General features: G+C 44.0%; 1 protein-coding gene across 3 annotated transcripts; it reads right to left on the minus strand.

Annotated features, from left to right (window-relative positions):
* Nucleotides 1-5,461: 5,461 nt before the first annotated feature.
* On the minus strand, nucleotides 5,462-9,890 carry LOC123131859 (putative F-box protein At3g49980). Of its 3 annotated transcripts, none has more exons than XM_044551553.1 (4): nucleotides 8,859-9,890; nucleotides 8,693-8,794; nucleotides 7,196-7,265; nucleotides 5,462-5,867 (listed from the first exon to the last, which is right to left on the minus strand). In XM_044551553.1, the coding sequence occupies exons 1-4, from the start codon at nucleotides 9,837-9,839 to the stop codon at nucleotides 5,743-5,745; spliced, it is 1,278 nt and encodes a 425-aa protein (XP_044407488.1). In that variant the 5' UTR covers nucleotides 9,840-9,890; the 3' UTR covers nucleotides 5,462-5,742. The 3 variants fall into 3 exon arrangements, with proteins under 3 accessions (XP_044407488.1, XP_044407490.1, XP_044407489.1); XM_044551555.1 differs by having other exon boundaries at nucleotides 7,167-7,265; XM_044551554.1 differs by having other exon boundaries at nucleotides 7,167-7,265; nucleotides 8,693-9,890.
* Nucleotides 9,891-19,717: the final 9,827 nt, after the last annotated feature.

Raw genomic sequence — 19,717 nt, forward strand, 5'->3', positions numbered from 1 at the left:
GACCCTACGGGTTCGAGAACTATGTAGACATGACCGAGACATCTCTCTGGTCAATAACCAATAGCGGAACCAGGATGCCCATATTAGCTCCTACATATTCTACGGAGATCTTTATCGGTCGGACCGCATAACAACATACATTGTTCCCTTTGTCATCGGTATGTTACTTGCCCGGTATTCGATCGTCGGTATCTCAATACCTAGTTCAATCTCATTACCGGCAAGTCTCTTTACTCGTTCTGTAACACATCATCCCGCAACCAACTCATTAGTTGCAATGCTTGCAAGGCTTAAGTGATGTGTATTACTGAGTGGGCCCAGAGATACCTCTTTGACAATCGGAGTGACAAATCCTAATCTCGAAATACGCCAACCCAACAAGTACCTTCGGAGACACCTGTAGAGCACCTTTATAATCACCCAGTTACGTTGTGACGTTTGGTAGCACACAAAGGGTTCCTCCGGTAAACGGGAGTTGCATAATCTCATAGTCATAGTAACATGTATAAGTCATGAAGAAAGCAACAACAACAAACTAAACGATCAAGTGCTAAGCTAACGAAATGGGTCAAGTCAATCACATCATTCTCCTAATGATGTGACCCCGTTTAATCAAATGACAACTCTTTGTCTATGGTCAGCAACATAACCATCTTTGATCAACGAGCTAGTCGAGTAGAGGCATACTAGGGACATTCTGTTTATCTATGTATTCACACATGTATCATGTTTCTGGTTAATACAATTCTAGCATGAATAATAAACATTTATCATGATATAAGGAAATAAATAATAACTTTATTATTGCCTCTAGGATATATTTCCTTCATCAAAATCCTCAGAAATCCTTGTCAGCCCATTTGACACGTCGGGATTGAGAAGGCCAATCCTCTCTGTTCCCCACGAATCCCCCTCAATCCATGTGGTACAGAAAACCCCCCAAGGCACCCATGAAACTGGACGCTTGCTTTGCTGCTGCTGTTGTAGGAGGTTTAACCAAATAGAGGGATTTATGAGAGGAGAGAGATTAGTGGGGAATTGAGAGGACTGGGTGGAAGAGAGGGGTTAACCAAATCCCCTCAGATCCCCCTCCACTCCGGGGCTGCAAAACCCCCTGTCAAACGAGGCCTAAGGGATTGATTCTAGATGGAACTTGGCAAACTAAGGGATTGATTCCTACAAGTGCACTTCGCAGCTCATGAGTGTACACTACATAGATGGCCAGCCTCACTTCGAGCGTACAAAATGGAAGAATCAACACCCGACGACCCATTCCTGCATCTCAGCCACCAGAACCTAACTCTAGATAGTACCTGTGAAGCAAGCAATATCATCAGTCAAACAATCTTGTAGTACATACTATTTATTAGGAAAAGTCGTTGGAGTTATTCCCCTAACTTTTGCATGACTCAAAACAGGAATCATTAGATTCATTGTCATTGCGCAAATTGTGCCAAAAGTTCCAATGGTAAATCATCTCAGCATTATTAGACAAAATAAGCATTAGAAACAGAGAACAATAGGTAAATTGTAGCGTAGTGGCACACCTTCAACCTCTAATATTACATACTGCTGAGTAGAGCCTAAATGAACAGCGGGAATATGGCGGTCGCATGGAGTAGGAACTAGGAAAGCAAGAAATATATCTGGTTTCATATATAACTTGGATTCAGCATCATTAGGTCCTCCTCCAGGAAAATAGGATCAGCCCCCGCGTCGTCGTTCTCCAGGGCGACTCGAGCAGGGCATCTCACCCCCCGGTGCAAGGCCTCCTCCCGGCGTTCACCCATCCGCCGCTGCCTAACGCATCCCCGGGCAAAGCCTACTCGGATCTGGCGGCGGCGGGCCGCGGCTCTTAGGGCATCGTCACTCCTTGAACTGGGGGATCGGGTGGTGGCCGACGGTGCGGCGCCGCCCCAGCGCGCGTCGCCGAGCTCTTAGGTGGAGGGGACGACAGTGGTTGCGGGCGGATGCCGTTGGCCGGTGCTCCTGGTATGTACGTGCAGCGGCGGAACAAGGTGCGGCGGCACGGCTCTGTCGGTGGTTGGGCGTGTTTGTGAGGCCCGATGGCTGGCTACCGGCCATGGTCGCCGGGATGCGGATGACGTGATGGTGGGTGCGGCACGCCGGCAATTGGGCAGAGACGCCCTTGTCTGGGTCCTTGACACCGCGGGCTACTCCGGGGGAAACCCTAGATCTCATTGCGATCGAGCGATGGTGGTGCTTTAGCATCGTAGTCCCTCTTGAGGGCATCGTTTTTGGAGTTTGCTCAGGTTCAAGGGACTAGCGACGCCGGAGGTGCACTGCCTAGTGGCGCGGCTGCCGATGAAAATCGTGCCGACTTCGGTCATGGCGGACGATGGCGGCGTCTCCGATGTCGTTTCCTTATTGAGGCATCGTCGTTGCAGTTTGCGTCATCATGCTCGGGATGCTCCGGGGGAAACCCTATGTCTAGGCCTCCCGGATCGGACGATGACGGCACCTTTGGTGTCGTTCTCCCTCCTGGGGGCATCGTTTTGGAGCAAGTGCTGGTTGGAGGGGACTACTGGAGGAGCGGTGTTACATCTACCGCAAGGCCGACCGTGGATCCCGGCGGCATGGCGCCGCGGAGGTTCGACGATGGGAGCGTTGGATATGGACTCGCGCAAGAGGAGGAAGCTGTCTGGCGTCATGGCGGCGTTGATGGCAGAGAGGCCTGGCAAGGTCGGTGCATCAGTTCTGCTCTGAGGATGGACCGAGAGAAGATGGAGGTGACGGCCCCTGCAGTGTGCGGTGCTCATTGAGAGTGTGCCAGACCGGTGTGGGACTCAATCCAGGTAGTGGCTTGGATGGGACACCCGACTTTAGATGTTAGGCTTTGGTGCGATGTCTGTTTGGTATTAGGCCCGGACATATTCAGCACGCCTTCATCAAGGGGTTAGGAGTAGCAACACCGTTATCAAGATGGTGGCTTCCGGCTTATTGATGTATCATCTTGTATGGTCTTTGTGAATAATTAATAATATGGCTGCATGCATCGTCCAGATGCAGAGGCCGGGGGTACATTCTACTTTTTTTAAAAAAAAAATACTTTTCAGAAATGAACAAAATCTCTATCTTCCTATAAAAAAGTCTTTCTCCTAACTAAATAGCTATCCTCAAGTAATATTTGACGAAGTAATATTTTCAGCATTACTTTTATTTCCAATATGCTAGTAAAAAATGTTACTAATGACTGAAACAGTTTTTTTAAGATGAATGTAGTCATGTAATTTTGATCAGATGCTCGGTATGAACTATTATCTGGTTGGGCAAAGTGAAGAAATTAGACCGCATAAAAAGCATAACTATACATATCGTTTGGATTTTGAACAAGTCAAATTGTATCAGCGGTCAATGGCCAATTACAGTATATTCAAATTTGGTAGACAACGAGTGACATGCCAATAAAATGTTTAACCAAGCAGCCGCACACTAGAATAATTGTCCATGAAACTACAATAACTGTAAGCAAAACGACAAACAACAGTATAAGATTTAATGAAGCCATACTACTTAAATATTGTCACAATCATTTGTTCACTAGGTATCACAATGGGCATATGAAAGCAGTTTATATGGTTACATTGCCCCGAGTAGAAGCTAAAAGAACAGCGGGCATATGAAAGGCTCATGGTACATGGAGTAGGAAAGACGATCTTGTTTCTACCTGCAGGCATAATTTTTACAAATGTACGAGCGGGTCACTTACGAATCGAATTTCATCAAAATGCATGTTGTACAAGCTTCAAGCAAGATCATGCATCATCTTATTAACTGAAACTTCCTTTGATCCAAAGTGACTGCCATCTTTTTTACTCTTCACTCTTGACATCAAGCAATAATTTCACCACTAGTCTAAAGATATAATATGCTACTCCCTCTGATCCACAACCTTAGTTCAAAGCTGCGACACTTATTATGAATCGGAGGGAGTAGTAAAAGTAAAAGATGCTAATAGCAACGAAAGCAGTGGTAAATTGAAGAACTTAGACTTGTCATTTTGATCCGTGTTTGATACTCCCTCCGTCCCAAAATTCTTGTCTTAGATTCGCCTAAATACGGATGTATCTAATACTAAAACGTGATCTGATACATCCGTATTTAGACAAATCTAAGACAAGAATTTTGGGACGAAGGGAGTACTAAGTATTAACAATCCATGGTGGCCAAAATTGAAGAACTTAGACTCAACACAAAGCATAACCACATGTAGTTTGGCCAATCAAATTATATTAGTGGCTAATGGCCAATCAAAAATGTGCTGGAGTCCTCCTGAGGTGGGTGTGCTGAAGGTGAACGCCGACACAAGTTTTATAGAAGGTGTGGAGCAGGGGAGTACGGACTTGCCTATTAGAAAGCATCAAGGTCGGCTAAAGCTCGGGTAATTGGAGGCCTATGCTATTCGGGATGGCGTCCGGCTGGCTCTTGATCTGGGCCTCAATCGAGTCATTGCTGAGAGTGATTCTCAGGAGGTGGTAACATGCAGAGCAGGTCATCCAGGGCGCTTGTCTCAAAAAACAAAAATAAACATGATCCAGAGCGCTATGAAATTAAGGTAATATGCCAGAAAATCAACGAGCTGGGTAGAGGGTTTACTAGCCTTGAGAGAGGCAAATGAGGTAGATCACCATTGCGCTAGCAGGCTAGTTAGGTGAGGAGAAAATGTTTTTGGATCGATTAATATCCTCGCAAAAGAAAAAAAGACTAGCATACTAAACAACTGGCAATGTCTCCTTCGAAACTTTCTGTGACACATGACAGGCCACATTGTTATCAAAACTCAGACCAAGATGACCTATTCTAATAGTAAATTGATAATGTTATCCTCAAAGATGGCATGACCTCTCAAAGAAAAGAAAATATGTACCTATAATTGTCAGTGTTCACTTGTGTACCCTTTAATTTTCCTTGTCCCGAGACACACAAAGTATCAAAACTATCATGCTAATTATCTGAGCTGTGCTTCAATTCTATTGTATTCTTTTTTGTCCATACTATTTATCTGCAGCACATCCAAGCTAAGATTGCCCTGTCATTGGTGTACCAGGAATTAATAGTTCTTCAGAACAACAACCAAGCAGCAATTCATCTTCTCTTTTTTGCAAGGAACAATTCCATTCTTCAGAACAAACTCGTAAAAATATTTCAAACATTAGCCAACTCATAAATCATTCACCTCACCAACTCACAAAATGCACGACCATCAAGCAAGCAAGCACGTACTACGATTTGACTGAAGCAAGTCACTGTGCCTTTATCATGCCAGTTGGCTTATTGTGTCCAGAAATTACATAACAGAGCAAGTTAGCAAGTCATCTGCTTCTGTCAGCTGTAAAATGTGTTCTGCTTCATCACACCACTCATGCAGAAGTTTTTTTCCGGAACGGATGCAGAAGTTTGTAAATCTCAAAGCAAAGATGCCTATCAGTGCAAAGAGACATAAAAAAAAGTTCAACAACTTACCCAAGCCTTCCCACCATCGCAAAGGAAGCAGTAGGCAGTTGCATTCCAGCATACATGAGCAACTTCCATCTCCAGGTCACAGTGATGGGATTCAACATTCATTAGTCACAACTAACCAAAGTAAGCTTACCAAGCTCAAAACCAGGTACAGATTCAAGCAAACACACGCACAAAGTACAACATTGAAATCCCGCGATGCTGATACAACACGGAAGGTAATCAAACGCATGCACAAACTAAAATGCAAGCAAGTTCACTTCAGAGCTGAACACTGTATGCTGCTAGATAGAGGTTGAGTTTTCCATGTCGAGCATACAGATAGAAGGAACTATACTCGACAGACCATTTCTGCATCTCAGCCACCAGAATGGAAATGTAGATACCTGCGGAGCAAGTAATATCATCAGTAAAAAACTTGTACCACATACAGGAAAAGTTATTGGGAGTTATTCTCATAACTCTTCTATGACTCAAACCATCACAATTGTGCGTGTCATAAGCTCCAGAGTTAAACCATCACAGCATCATTGGACAAAATCAACACATGAAACAGAGAACAACAGGCAATATGTAGTGTAGTAGCACACCTTCAGCTTCTGATATTGTAAGTTTTTGGCAACACTGTTATGCGTAGAGGCTCATGGGGCAGGATAGCAGGTTTCTAACTCTTGGGCATACTTTTTAGGAATGCAAGGGCTAGCTAGTCACTGAGAAATCGATTTTCATCAAATTCTTGCAGTACAAGCCTCTAGCAAGGGATCATGCATCATCTTACTATACCTGAGACTTCCTTCAGTCCAACATGATTGTTATGTTTTTACTCTCTATGCCATCAAGCAATACATTCAGAGTCATGCTATGCACACGGCAAATTTTGAACGATTCACACAAAAAGATTGAATCCGGCCGGACATGCATATGAGTGAGAAGGGCACTCGCCACTGGATTTGCACGTCGTGCACAGCTCGGGCAGAAGTATCGTGTGTGGAGCAGTTTCGATACATTCACCACTACTTTAATAATAATATGTTAGTAAAATTCAAAAAAAAAACGGCATCAGTGATAGAATCAATTTTTATGGTGATTCTAGTCCTGCCAAAATTGAAGTATTAATCATCAATAGTGGCCAAAATTGAAGAAATTATACACCACACAAAGCATACTACCAATAGTTTGGACCAGCCAAATTGTATTAGTGGCCAATGGCCAATTACAGGTTTGCTGGATAAGTAGTCGCATGCTAAGCTGCCAGTCAATGGAAGGGCTAGAGGGAGAAGAGCCCACCCACTACCAGCAAGAACTTAGGGAGTACACTGTAGGAGGTAAAGCGTAAGCAAGGAGGCTGAATGGAATTGAGGGCAAACAAAAGAGCACATTCAGTAGAGAGGGGGTAGAAGATCAGCAATTTAAAGGCACGGGGAACAGAACGGAGAGCTGCTGAGGAAGGAATGAGAAAGCAGGGCCTGGGGAAAAGATTCAAGATTTAGCCTGGCATCAAAGCATAATATGAGGTGGCTAGGTGGGTAATAACAGACCAGCAGAGCAAAGAGTGTAGAGAAAATCTTAAGAGTCCTTGCTTGCAATTTGGTACTTGAGAAATTACATTGCAGTAAAAAGGGAATCAATGCATCTTTTTAAGAATAGCTCAGATACCTAAACATACATGCAAAAGATAAGCTTACCTACTCAACCAGTACATCACATAGCATACCTAACCGGAAAATCTTCTTATGTGCTGTGCAAGATATCAGCTCCATCATGTCCACCACCAATGCTTGTTTCTGCAAGCATAAGAAGTCAAGCAACCAATGACATTCAAATGAAAAGCCAAATGGATATGAGGAGGCATCAACAAGATACTATTTATACAACATTAGGGATACACAAACAAAACCATATCTACTGTCAGAGTTGGTAAATAATCTCATCTTATCTTGAGAAATAAACTGCAGCTACCTCATACAATTCATGTGATGAGGCACGAACTAGCATGACGCTAATGCTGGTTTCAGAACAACACAATGTCGGCAATTGTCACAAGCGAACAACCTGACTTGTTTAGTAGCAAAGGCATGTACAGCTGCATTATTTCGCATACATCAATACACAAGCAACAATGAAATTTAGTTCAACTATCACAGAAAGAATTTGCCAATCTTGGTATCCATTGTTTTTCCTCGAACATGCACCCAAATGTGTGACGTTGTGCATTAGAAGAAACGGCAAGATGACCCAAAAGTTCAAGAGGCTGAAACTCAATAAAACAGAAACAGAACACAAAAGGAAAAAAATAAAAAGGCAGCCCGGTGCACGTAGCTCCCGCTTGCACAGGGTCCGGGGAAGGGCACAAAAGGAAAAAAATAAAACAAAGAGAAAACTAAAGCAAAACTGGGGCTGCGCCAGGGAATTAATCCAGCGTCCGGCCATGCTGGCGCAGCCATCTCAGAGCTTTGTCTCTATCCATTGTTTTATTGTATGGGTTTTCATATAATAAAGTAATAAAAACAATTTGCTAGCTCTGACTTGAACCACACAAATTACAGAAATGAAGCTTAGCAGTAAGTAGATCAGTGAATCCACCACCTGGCTATATAACATGAAGAAAATTAGATACCACTAACAGATACTCCCTCCGGATTTGAAAGAAAAGCATGAGATCTTGAGCGAAGATTAAGGAGGGAAACCGCAAGTTATTTCTTTCCATGTTTACCCCTGAGCGCAGATATTAAGAAGGAAAAAGTGGGCCTCCGCTTTACACCCCTCCGTTTCTCACGCACGAATTACGTGACACATGTGCAGGAGGAAGACAAAGGGGCGGAGTTTGTATGGGAGGGGATTTAACGCAAGCCGGTTTTTCAGGATGGGGAATGGGATAAGCAGGGTTAGTTTTGTCCATCCAACACTAATAACCTTTCCGATACCCTTCTTTGGCGCAAAACGGTTGGTGTTTTTTCCACACCTTCCTTTCAAATAAGAAGGGAGTACTACTTTACAGATCATAATTATAACATAAAACGCTACCATGCAAGCATAAGAAAAGAACTCCGCATAGCTTCATCGCAATATGTTGAGGGTGTCATCAAGCATCAAAAGAGAAGTGTCATGAGACTAATTATATGGAAGTTTATAAACAGTACGTATTTTCATCAACCAATTATTGAAAACTAACTTTCTTTTGTTATACAAAGGTTGTAAAGCAAGCTATTACCTGCAGTATAGACACTTTCGAATGGTTGATAGAAAGAGATTCTGGTTTCCACGAGCTTCTTGAGCTGCAACGACTCAAGCTGGAACATGAAGAGACTGCCTTCTGTCCACATGAGAGCCACATTATTCTCCTCAGCAAATCCTACTATCATTGGAGACTCTCTCACCTTTGAATCCAGCAGAAATAGCTTGTCCATTTCAATTGTTCTTCCCAGCACCCACGAATTAAAACAGTCACAAATGACCTTCGTCTTCCACAATTGAACACTGAACTTTGATACAAATAGGAAACCAAGCCCTCCATCATCTGCCCGCATAACCGAGAAGTTGATATCACTGTCATACAAGTCCACCGGTGCAGGTATCACGGCTAGGCTGTCCCTATCCAAATCAAATTGGAGGATGTTGTACGAGCTATCCCGAAGCCACCAGTAAAGGGAATCCCCAACCAGCACAGCGGGTATGTTGCAAGAAATCATGGTCGGACATTCAAACGGTGGCAAGTCTTGTGCTTGCAATTGGAAGCGGGATTCGGACGCCGGTGGAAGCGGTGTTGAGATTATATCACTCCATGTGTTGGTCTCCGACAAGTAAGCGCTGGCGATGGCTCTTGTATGGTCTTGTGTCTCGGTGGTGCTTACCAAGGCCACCAGGAAGTGGTGGTCGTCTACGGCAGAGCGAAGCACCGCCCCGCCGATCGGGCTGTCCGAGTCACACCCGAATCCCGGGGGGACGGCAATCCAGTGCTTGTCGCCGGTGACGGGGTCCCACACCAGCAACTGGTTCGTGGGTCTGTTCAAGATTAGCACCAGGCCATGACGGCTTCCAAGGGGCCTGAACCAGTCGTCGTCGCCGCGCTGCAGGGAGAAGCGCCCGGGCGGGACACGATCCGGGGCCTCGAGGGTAGGCACGAAGGAGCGGCAGCCGTACATGTCGAAGAAACCGAGGAGCGGAGGGTTGGGGCGGTGGTGGCGGCGGAAGCGGCGGAAGAAGCCGGGGTCGGAGGCGATGCGGCGCCAGCGATTGGAGACGAGCGAGGCGCGAGGGAGGGAGGACGGCTGCGGGGGGAGGCGGAGGAGGATCTCGGAGAGGAGGTTCTCGTCCTCCAGCGGCGGCGCCGCCGTCGGCAAAGGGTGGGGGCGGCTCATCTCGCCCTACTCACTGTTTTTTTTTCAGATCTGCCCTACTTGCTCACTGATGCGATGTGGTGGAGTGGATCTGATGCACTGAAATGAAGGGCGCCCCGTGAAAGAGACGGAAGAGATGCTGGGCTGGACAATGGGCCACGGTATAACAATGCGACGTGCATCCTTTTTTTCTTTTGATTGAAGAAATTCCAGGCTTTGCAGCCCCTGAAAAAAAGAAGATTGAAGAAATTCCAAAAGAAACCCGGTGTATATAGAAAAAATTAATGTAAAAATCATACTATAAAATTCTACTAATAAATAATATACTGACTTGTGAACTACCAATAGGATTTTTTGTGTGTGGATCCATGATAGCAAATAGTAGGTCCAATTTTTGTCCACATATATTTGTTCTTTGCATAGCCCAAGAATAGACATATATATTAATATACAACCATATATGTCAATAGTTGACATATTTATGCAGATGCAGATTTGGTTTTAGATTTTTTTTTCCTTTGAGAGTTCGAAGTTGATTTTATGTTTTTTTAGTAAGTCTATGGAGCATAGTACCTATTTTACATTTGTTTTCGACACACACACAAACCCTAAAAATAGGGAAGGTTAATAACAAGCACGAGTTTTAATAGTGAACACCAATAAGGGTCGATGGGAAGCATGCTTAGAGATGAGTGTGGGCAATTCACAACAGCTTCAAACATTAAGCTCAACTTTGTGCAGAGATGATTGTAGACTTGGCTTTACTGTGTAGTCTCTAACTCACTTAAAAGATCTAATCGACAAATAGTTTAGTTGTTTGTATGGCGGCGATCCAAACTATGTTATTGGGGAGACCATCCTTGTGAAGGTGATATTCGAACATTTGTCCTCGGTAGGCAGACATATGAGCTCATAATTTAGGGTTGACGACATGGCTTGACAAACCCACCTTCTTTTTTTAGGGGAGGACCATTGTAGCTAGCTTTATTAAACTCAAACCACAGCTACATCGTTCGTAAGAAACTTAACAATAAACCCCGGGGGTGAATCAAACCAAACTAAAGGCTGGTTTTTCATGACCCCTGCTAGCTAGCACATATGCTACTACATTAGATTCCCTATTACAAAACACAACACAAGCCTTTCCGAACTCACTTAAATCTTGACGGCAGTCTTCTAGAATAGGCGCTGCAACCATAGAGTATCATTCATCTTGATTAAGAGCCTGAATTGCTGCCCCGTACGTACTGGTGTTAGGACATCCTCACCTTCTTAATGTAAGAAAAAAGCTCATGTTTATGTAAAAAAAACAGAACTCTATCTATGGCATTTTTGTGGGCCACTGAAGCCTCTGAAATAATAAGATTGTATAAATGCCTCCTAAACGGGTTTTGAATGATGATTTCGCTGACATGGCACGTACATGAGGTGGTCCATGGGGCAAAGGAGTCCTCCAAAACTTGTTTGGAGAAAAAACAAGCAAGCTATAGTTTTATGTATTTGTTAACTAGTCATCAAGTCAACAACTTACGTGTCACAAGAGGAGAAAAGATGCTCCAAAACCTGGGTACCTACGTGTTTTGTTACTCTTTTAACTAGCCATTAAGCAGATTCAGAGTAGAGCATCCCTAACATAATTGTCAAGGAAGTATATATACTTTTTCCTTCAGGCCTTGTTCGGTTGGCAGAGAATTGAAGGGCGTTGACAGGGATTGAGGGGGATTAAATCCTCTATGAGTGAAAGTCCCCTCAAATGCTCTCCAATCACTTTGGGAAGGGATGCAACCAAAGAAGGCCTAAACTACATTAGGGGGTGGGGTGATCATCTTCTGCCTAACGGCTCATCAAACGTGTGGCAGTGCGCCTGTTATGGCGCTGCTAGAAGGAGGGCGTGAGAGGGCCCGCCGGGGGCCTTTTGCCCACGGCCGGGCAAGATGGAAGGGATTTCCTTCTTAATTCTTACTTGATTAGATTGATACATCTCCTCTCTTTATATAGAGAGGTTTACTTGACTCCCATGAAGGAAATATGCCCTAGAGGCAATAATAAAGTTATTATTTATTTCCTTACTTCATGATAAATGTTTATTATTCATGCTAGAATTGTATTAACCGGAAACATAATACATGTGTGAATACATAGACCAATAGTGTGTCACTAGTATGCCTCTACTTGACTAGCTCGTTAATCAAAGATGGTTATGTTTCCTAACCATGAACAAGGAGTTGTTATTTGATTAACGAGGTCACATCATTAGTAGAATGATCTGATTGACATGACCCATTCCATTAGCTTAGCATCCGATCGTTTAGTATGTTGCTATTGCTTTCTTCATGACTTATACATGTTCCTATAACTATGAGATTATGCAACTCCCGTTTACCGGAGGAACACTTTGGGTACTACCAAACGTCACAACGTAACTGGGTGATTATAAAGGAGTACTACAGGTGTCTCCAATGGTAGATGTTGGGTTGGCGTATTTCGAGATTAGGGTTTGTCACTCCGATTGTCGGAGAGGTATCTCTGGGCCCTCTCGGTAATGCACATCACATAAGCCTTGCAAGCACTGCAACTAATATGTTAGTTGTGAGATGATGTATTACGGAACGAGTAAAGAGACTTGCCGGTAACGAGATTGAACTAGGTATTGGATACCGACGATCGAATCTCGGGCAAGTAACATACCGATGACAAAGGGAACAACGTATGTTGTTATGCGGTCTGACCGATAAAGATCTTCGTAGAATATGTAGGAGCCAATATGGGCATCCAGGTCCCGCTATTGGTTATTGACCGGAGACGTGTCTCGGTCATGTCTACATTGTTCTCGAACCGTAGGGTCCGCACGCTTAACGTTACGATGACAGTTATTATGAGTTTATGCATTTTGATGTACCGAAGGTTGTTCTGAGTCCCGGATGAGATCACGGACATGACGAGGAGTCTCGAAATGGTCGAGACGTAAAGATTGATATATTGGAAGCCTATGTTTGGACATCGGAAGTGTTCCGGGTGAAATCGGGATTTTACCGGAATACCGGGAGGGTTACCGGAACCCCCCGGGAGACTAATGGGCCTATTGGGCCTTAGTGGAAAAGAGAAAAGGGAAGCCCACTAGCTGGCCGGCGCCCCCCCCCCCCAAGTCCTATTAGGAATAGGATAAGGGGCCGGCCCCCCTTCTCTCTCTTTTCCCCCCGGGAGTCCTAATAGGATTAGGATTGGGGGGAGGAGTCCTACTCCCGGTGGGAGTAGGACTCCCCTGCGCCTCCTCTCCCTTGGCCGGCCGGCTCCCCTCCTCCAACCTTTATATACGGGGGCAGGGGGCACCCCAAGACACACAAGTTGATCCTTGAGATCGTTCCTTAGCCGTGTGCGGTGCCCCCTGCCACCAAATTCCACCTCGATCACACCGTTGTAGTGCTTAGGCGAAGCCCTGCGTCGGTAGTACATCAAGATCGTCATCACGCCGTCGTGCTGACGGAACTCTTCCTCGACGCTTTGCTGGATCGGAGCCCGAGGAACGTCATCGAGCTGAACGTGTGCTAAGAACTCGGAGGTGCCGGAGTAACGGTGCTTGGATCGGTCGGATCGGGAAGAAGACGTACGACTACTTCCTCTACGTTGTGTGATCGCTTCCGCAGTCGGTCTGCGTTGGTACGTAGACAACACTCTCCCCTCTCGTTGCTGTGCATCACCATGATCTTGCGTGTGCGTAGGAAAATTTTTGAAATTACTGCGTTCCCCAACAGTGGCATCCGAGCCTAGGTTTTATGGTTTGATGTTATATGCACGAGTAGAACACAAGTGAGTTGTGGGCGATACAAGTCATACTGCCTACCAGCATGTCATACTTTGGTTCGGCGGTATTGTTGGTTGAGACGATCCGGACCAACCTTACGCGTACTCTTACGCGAGACCGGTTCCCTCGACGTGCTTTGCACATAGATGGCTTGCGGAAGACTGTCTCTCCAACTTTAGTTGAACCAAGTGTGACTACGCCCGGTCCTTGAGAAGGTTAAAACGGAGTCTATTTGACGAACTATCGTTGTGGTTTTGATGCGTAGGTGAGATGAGTTCTTACTTAAGCCCGTAGCAGCCACGTAAAACTTGCAACAACAAAGTAGAGGACGTCTAACTTGTTTTTGCAGGGTATGTTGTGATGTGATATGGTCAAGGCATGATGCTGATTTTATTGTATGAGATGATCATGTTTTGTAACCGAGTTATCGGCAACTGGCAGGAGCCATATGGTTGTCGCTTTATTGTATGCAATGCAATCGCGATGTAATGCTTTACTTTATTACTAAACGGTAGTGATAGTCGTGGAAGCATAAGATTGGCGAGACGACAACGATGCTACGATGGAGATCAAGGTGTCGCGCCGGTGACGATGGTGATCATGACGGTGCTTCGGAGATGGAGATCACAAGCACAAGATGATGATGGCCATATCATATCACTTATATTGATTGCATGTGATGTTTATCCTTTTATGCATCTTATCTTGCTTTGATTGACGGTAGCATTATAAGATGATCTCTCACTAAATTATCAAGAAGTGTTCTCCCTGAGTATGCACCGTTGCCAAAGTTCGTCGTGCCCAGACACCACGTGATGATCGGGTGTGATAAGCTCTACGTCCATCTACAACGGGTGCAAGCCAGTTTTGCACACGCAGAATACTCAGGTTATACTTGACGAGCCTAGCATATGCAGATATGGCCTCGGAACACAGAGACCGAAAGGTCGAGCGTGAATCATATAGTAGATATGATCAACATGACGATGTTCACCATTGAAAACTACTCCATCTCACGTGATGATCGGTTATGGTTTAGTTGATTTGGATCACGTGATCACTTAGAGGATTAGAGGGATGTCTATCTAAGTGGGAGTTCCTAAGTAATTTGATTAACTGAACTTAAACTTATCATGAACTTAGTACCTGATAGTATCTTGCTTGTTTATGTTGATTGTAGATAGATGGCTCGTGCTGTTGTTCCGTTGAATTTTAATGCGTTCCTTGAGAAAGCAAAGTTGAAAGATGATGGTAGCAATTACACGGACTGGGTCCGTAACCTGAGGATTATCCTCATTGCTGCACAGAAGAATTACGTCCTGGAAGCACCGCTGGGTGCCAGGCCTGCTGCTGGAGCAACGCCAGATGTTATGAACGTCTGGCAGAGCAAAGCTGATGACTACTCGATAGTTCAGTGTGCCATGCTTTACGGCTTAGAATCGGGACTTCAACGACGTTTTGAACGTCATGGAGCATATGAGATGTTCCAGGAGTTGAAGTTAATATTTCAAGCAAATGCCCGAATTGAGAGATATGAAGTCTCCAATAAGTTCTATAGCTGTAAGATGGAGGAGAACAGTTCTGTCAGTGAGCATATACTCAAGATGTCTGGGTATAATAATCACTTGATTCAGATGGGAGTTAATCTTCCAGATGACTGCGTCATTGACAGAATTCTCCAATCACTGCCACCAAGCTACAAGAGCTTCGTGATGAACTATAATATGCAAGGGATGAACAAGACTATTCCCGAGCTCTTCGCAATGCTGAAAGCTGCGGAGGTAGAAATCAAGAAGGAGCATCAAGTGTTGATGGTTAACAAAACCACTAGTTTCAAGAAAAAGGGCAAAGGGAAGAAGAAGGGGAAACTTCAAGAAGAACAGCAAGCAAGTTGCTGCTCAGGAGAAGAAACCCAAGTCTGGACCTAAGCCTGAAACTGAGTGCTTCTACTGCAAGCAGACTGGTCACTGGAAGCGGAACTGCCCCAAGTATTTGGCGGATAAGAAGGATGGCAAAGTGAGCAAAGGTATATGTGATATACATGTTATTGATGTGTACCTTACTAGAGCTCGCAGTAGCACCTGGGTATTTGATACTGGTTCTGTTGCTAATATTTGCAACTCGAAACAGGGACTACGGAATAAGCGGACACTAGCAAAGGACGAGGTGACGATGCGCGTGGGAAACGGTTCCAAAGTCGATGTGATCGCGGTCGGCACGCTACCTCTACATCTACCTTCGGGATTAATATTAGACCTAAATAATTGTTATTTGGTGCCAGCGTTGAGCATGAACATTATATCTGGATCTTGTTTAATGCGAGACGGTTATTCATTTAAATCAGAGAATAATGGTTGTTCTATTTATATGAATAATATCTTTTATGGTCATGCACCTTTGAAGAGTGGTCTATTCTTGTTGAATCTCGAAGATAGTGATACACATATTCATAATGTAGAAGCCAAAAGATGCAAAGTTAATAATGATAGTGCAACTTATTTGTGGCACTGCCGTTTAGGTCATATCGGTGTAAAGCGCATGAAGAAACTCCATACTGATGGGCTTTTGGAACCACTTGATTATGAATCACTTGGTACTTGCGAACCGTGCCTCATAGGCAAGATGACTAAAACACCGTTCTCCGGTACTATGGAGAGAGCAACAGATTTGTTGGAAATCATACATACCGATGTATGTGGTCCGATGAATATTGAGGCTCGTGGCGGATATCGTTATTTTCTCACCTTCACAGATGATTTAAGCAGATATGGGTATATCTACTTGATGAAACATAAGTCTGAAACATTTGAAAAGTTCAAAGAATTTCAGAGTGAGGTTGAAAATCATCGTAACAAGAAAATAAAGTTTCTACGATCTGATCGTGGAGGAGAATATTTGAGTTACGAGTTTGGTATACATTTGAAAAATTGTGGAATAGTTTCGCAACTCACACCACCCGGAACACCACAGCGTAATGGTGTGTCCGAACGTCGTAATCGTACTTTACTAGATATGGTGCGATCTATGATGTCTCTTACTGATTTACCGCTATCGTTTTGGGGTTATGCTTTAGAGACGGCCGCATTCACGTTAAATAGGGCACCATCAAAATCCGTTGAGACGACGCCTTATGAACTATGGTTTGGCAAGAAACCAAAGTTGTCGTTTCTTAAAGTTTGGGGCTGCGATGCTTATGTGAAAAAGCTTCAACCTGATAAGCTCGAACCCAAAGCGGAGAAATGTGTCTTCATAGGATACCCAAAGGAAACTGTTGGGTATACCTTCTATCACAGATCCGAAGGCAAGACATTCGTTGCTAAGAATGGATCATTTCTAGAGAAGGAGTTTCTCTCGAAAGAAGTGAGTGGGAGGAAAGTAGAACTTGACGAGGTAACTGTACCTGCTCCCTTATTGGAAAATAGTACATCACAGAAAACTGTTTCTGCGACACCTATACCAATCAGTGAGGAAGCTAATGATGATGATCATGAAACTTCAGGGCAAGATGCTACTGAACCACGTAGATCAACCAGAGTGAGATCCGCACCAGAGTGGTACGGTAATCCAGTTCTGGAAGTCATGCTACTAGATCATGATGAACCTACGAACTATGAAGAAGCGATGGTGAGCCCAGATTCCGCAAAGTGGCTTGAGGCCATGAAATCTGAGATGGGATCCATGTATGAGAACAAAGTATGGACTTTGGTTGACTTGCCCGATGATCGGCAAGCAATTGAGAATAAATGGATCTTCAAGAAAAAGACTGACGCTGACGGTAATGTTACTGTCTATAAAGCTCGACTTGTCGCAAAAGGTTTTCGACAAGTTCAAGGGGTTGACTACGATGAGACTTTCTCACCCGTAGCGATGCTTAAGTCCGTCAGAATTATGTTAGCAATTGCCGCATTTTATGATTATGAAATATGGCAGATGGATGTCAAAACTGCATTCCTGAATGGATTCCTGCAAGAAGAGTTGTATATGATACAACCAGAAGGTTTTGTCGATCCAAAAGGAGCTAACAAAGTATGCAAACTCCAGCGATCCATTTATGGACTGGTGCAAGCATCTCGGAGTTGGAATAAACGCTTTGATAGTGTGATCAAAGCATTTGGCTTTATACAGACTTTTGGAGAAGCCTGTATTTACAAGAAAGTGAGTGGGAGCTCTGTAGCATTTCTGATATTATATGTGGATGACATATTGCTGATTGGAAATGATATAGAATTTCTGGATAGCATAAAGGGATACTTGAATAAAAGTTTTTCGATGAAAGACCTCGGGGAAGCTGCTTACATATTAGGCATAAAGATCTATAGAGATAGATCAAAACGCTTAATTGGACTTTCACAGAGCACATACCTTGACAAGATTTTGAAGAAGTTCAAAATGGATCAAGCAAAGAAAGGGTTCTTGCCTGTGTTACAAGGTGTGAAGTTGAGTCAGACTCAATGCCCGACCACTGCAGAAGATAGAGAGAAAATGAAAGATGTTCCCTATGCTTCAGCCATAGGCTCTATCATGTATGCAATGCTGTGTACCAGACCTGATGTGTGCCTTGCTATAAGTTTAGCAGGGAGGTACCAAAGTAATCCAGGAGTGGATCACTGGACAGCGGTCAAGAACATCCTGAAATACCTGAAAAGGACTAAGGATATGTTTCTCGTATATGGAGGTGACAAAGAGCTCACCGTAAGAGGTTACGTTGATGCAAGCTTTGACACTGATCCGGACGATTCTAAATCGCAAACCGGATACGTGTTTACTTTAAACGGTGGAGCTGTCAGTTGGTGCAGTTCTAAACAAAGCGTCGTAGCGGGATCTACATGTGAAGCGGAGTACATAGCTGCTTCGGAAGCAGCAAACGAAGGAGTTTGGATGAAGGAGTTCATATCCGATCTAGGTGTCATACCTAGTGCATCGGGTCCAATGAAAATCTTCTGTGACAATACTGGTGCAATTGCCTTGGCAAAGGAATCCAGATTTCACAAGAGGACCAAACACATCAAGAGACGCTTCAACTCCATCCGGGATTTAGTCCAGGTGGGAGACATAGAGATTTGCAAGATACATACGGATCTGAACGTTGCAGACCCATTGACTAAGCCTCTTCCACGAGCAAAACATGATCAGCACCAAGGCTCCATGGGTGTTAGAATCATTACAGTGTAATCTAGATTATTGACTCTAGTGCAAGTGGGAGACTGAAGGAAATATGCCCTAGAGGCAATAATAAAGTTATTATTTATTTCCTTACTTCATGATAAATGTTTATTATTCATGCTAGAATTGTATTAACCGGAAACATAATACATGTGTGAATACATAGACCAATAGTGTGTCACTAGTATGCCTCTACTTGACTAGCTCGTTAATCAAAGATGGTTATGTTTCCTAACCATGAACAAGGAGTTGTTATTTGATTAACGAGGTCACATCATTAGTAGAATGATCTGATTGACATGACCCATTCCATTAGCTTAGCACCCGATCGTTTAGTATGTTGCTATTGCTTTCTTCATGACTTATACATGTTCCTATAACTATGAGATTATGCAACTCCCGTTTACCGGAGGAACACTTTGGGTACTACAAAACGTCACAACGTAACTGGGTGATTATAAAGGAGTACTACAGGTGTCTCCAATGGTAGATGTTGGGTTGGCGTATTTCGAGATTAGGGTTTGTCACTCCGATTGTCGGAGAGGTATCTCTGGGCCCTCTCGGTAATGCACATCACATAAGCCTTGCAAGCACTGCAACTAATATGTTAGTTGTGAGATGATGTATTACAGAACGAGTAAACAGACTTGCCGGTAACGAGATTGAACTAGGTATTGGATACCGACGATCGAATCTCGGGCAAGTAACATACCGATGACAAAGGGAACAACGTATGTTGTTATGCGGTCTGACCGATAAAGATCTTCGTAGAATATGTAGGAGCCAATATGGGCATCCAGGTCCCGCTATTGGTTATTGACAGGAGACGTGTCTCGGTCATGTCTACATTGTTCTCGAACCATAGGGTCCGCACGCTTAACGTTACGATGACAGTTATTATGAGTTTATGCATTTTGATGTACCGAAGGTTGTT

This window comes from Triticum aestivum, chromosome 6A, assembly GCF_018294505.1.
Source record: "Triticum aestivum cultivar Chinese Spring chromosome 6A, IWGSC CS RefSeq v2.1, whole genome shotgun sequence".
NCBI lineage: Eukaryota > Viridiplantae > Streptophyta > Magnoliopsida > Poales > Poaceae > Triticum > Triticum aestivum.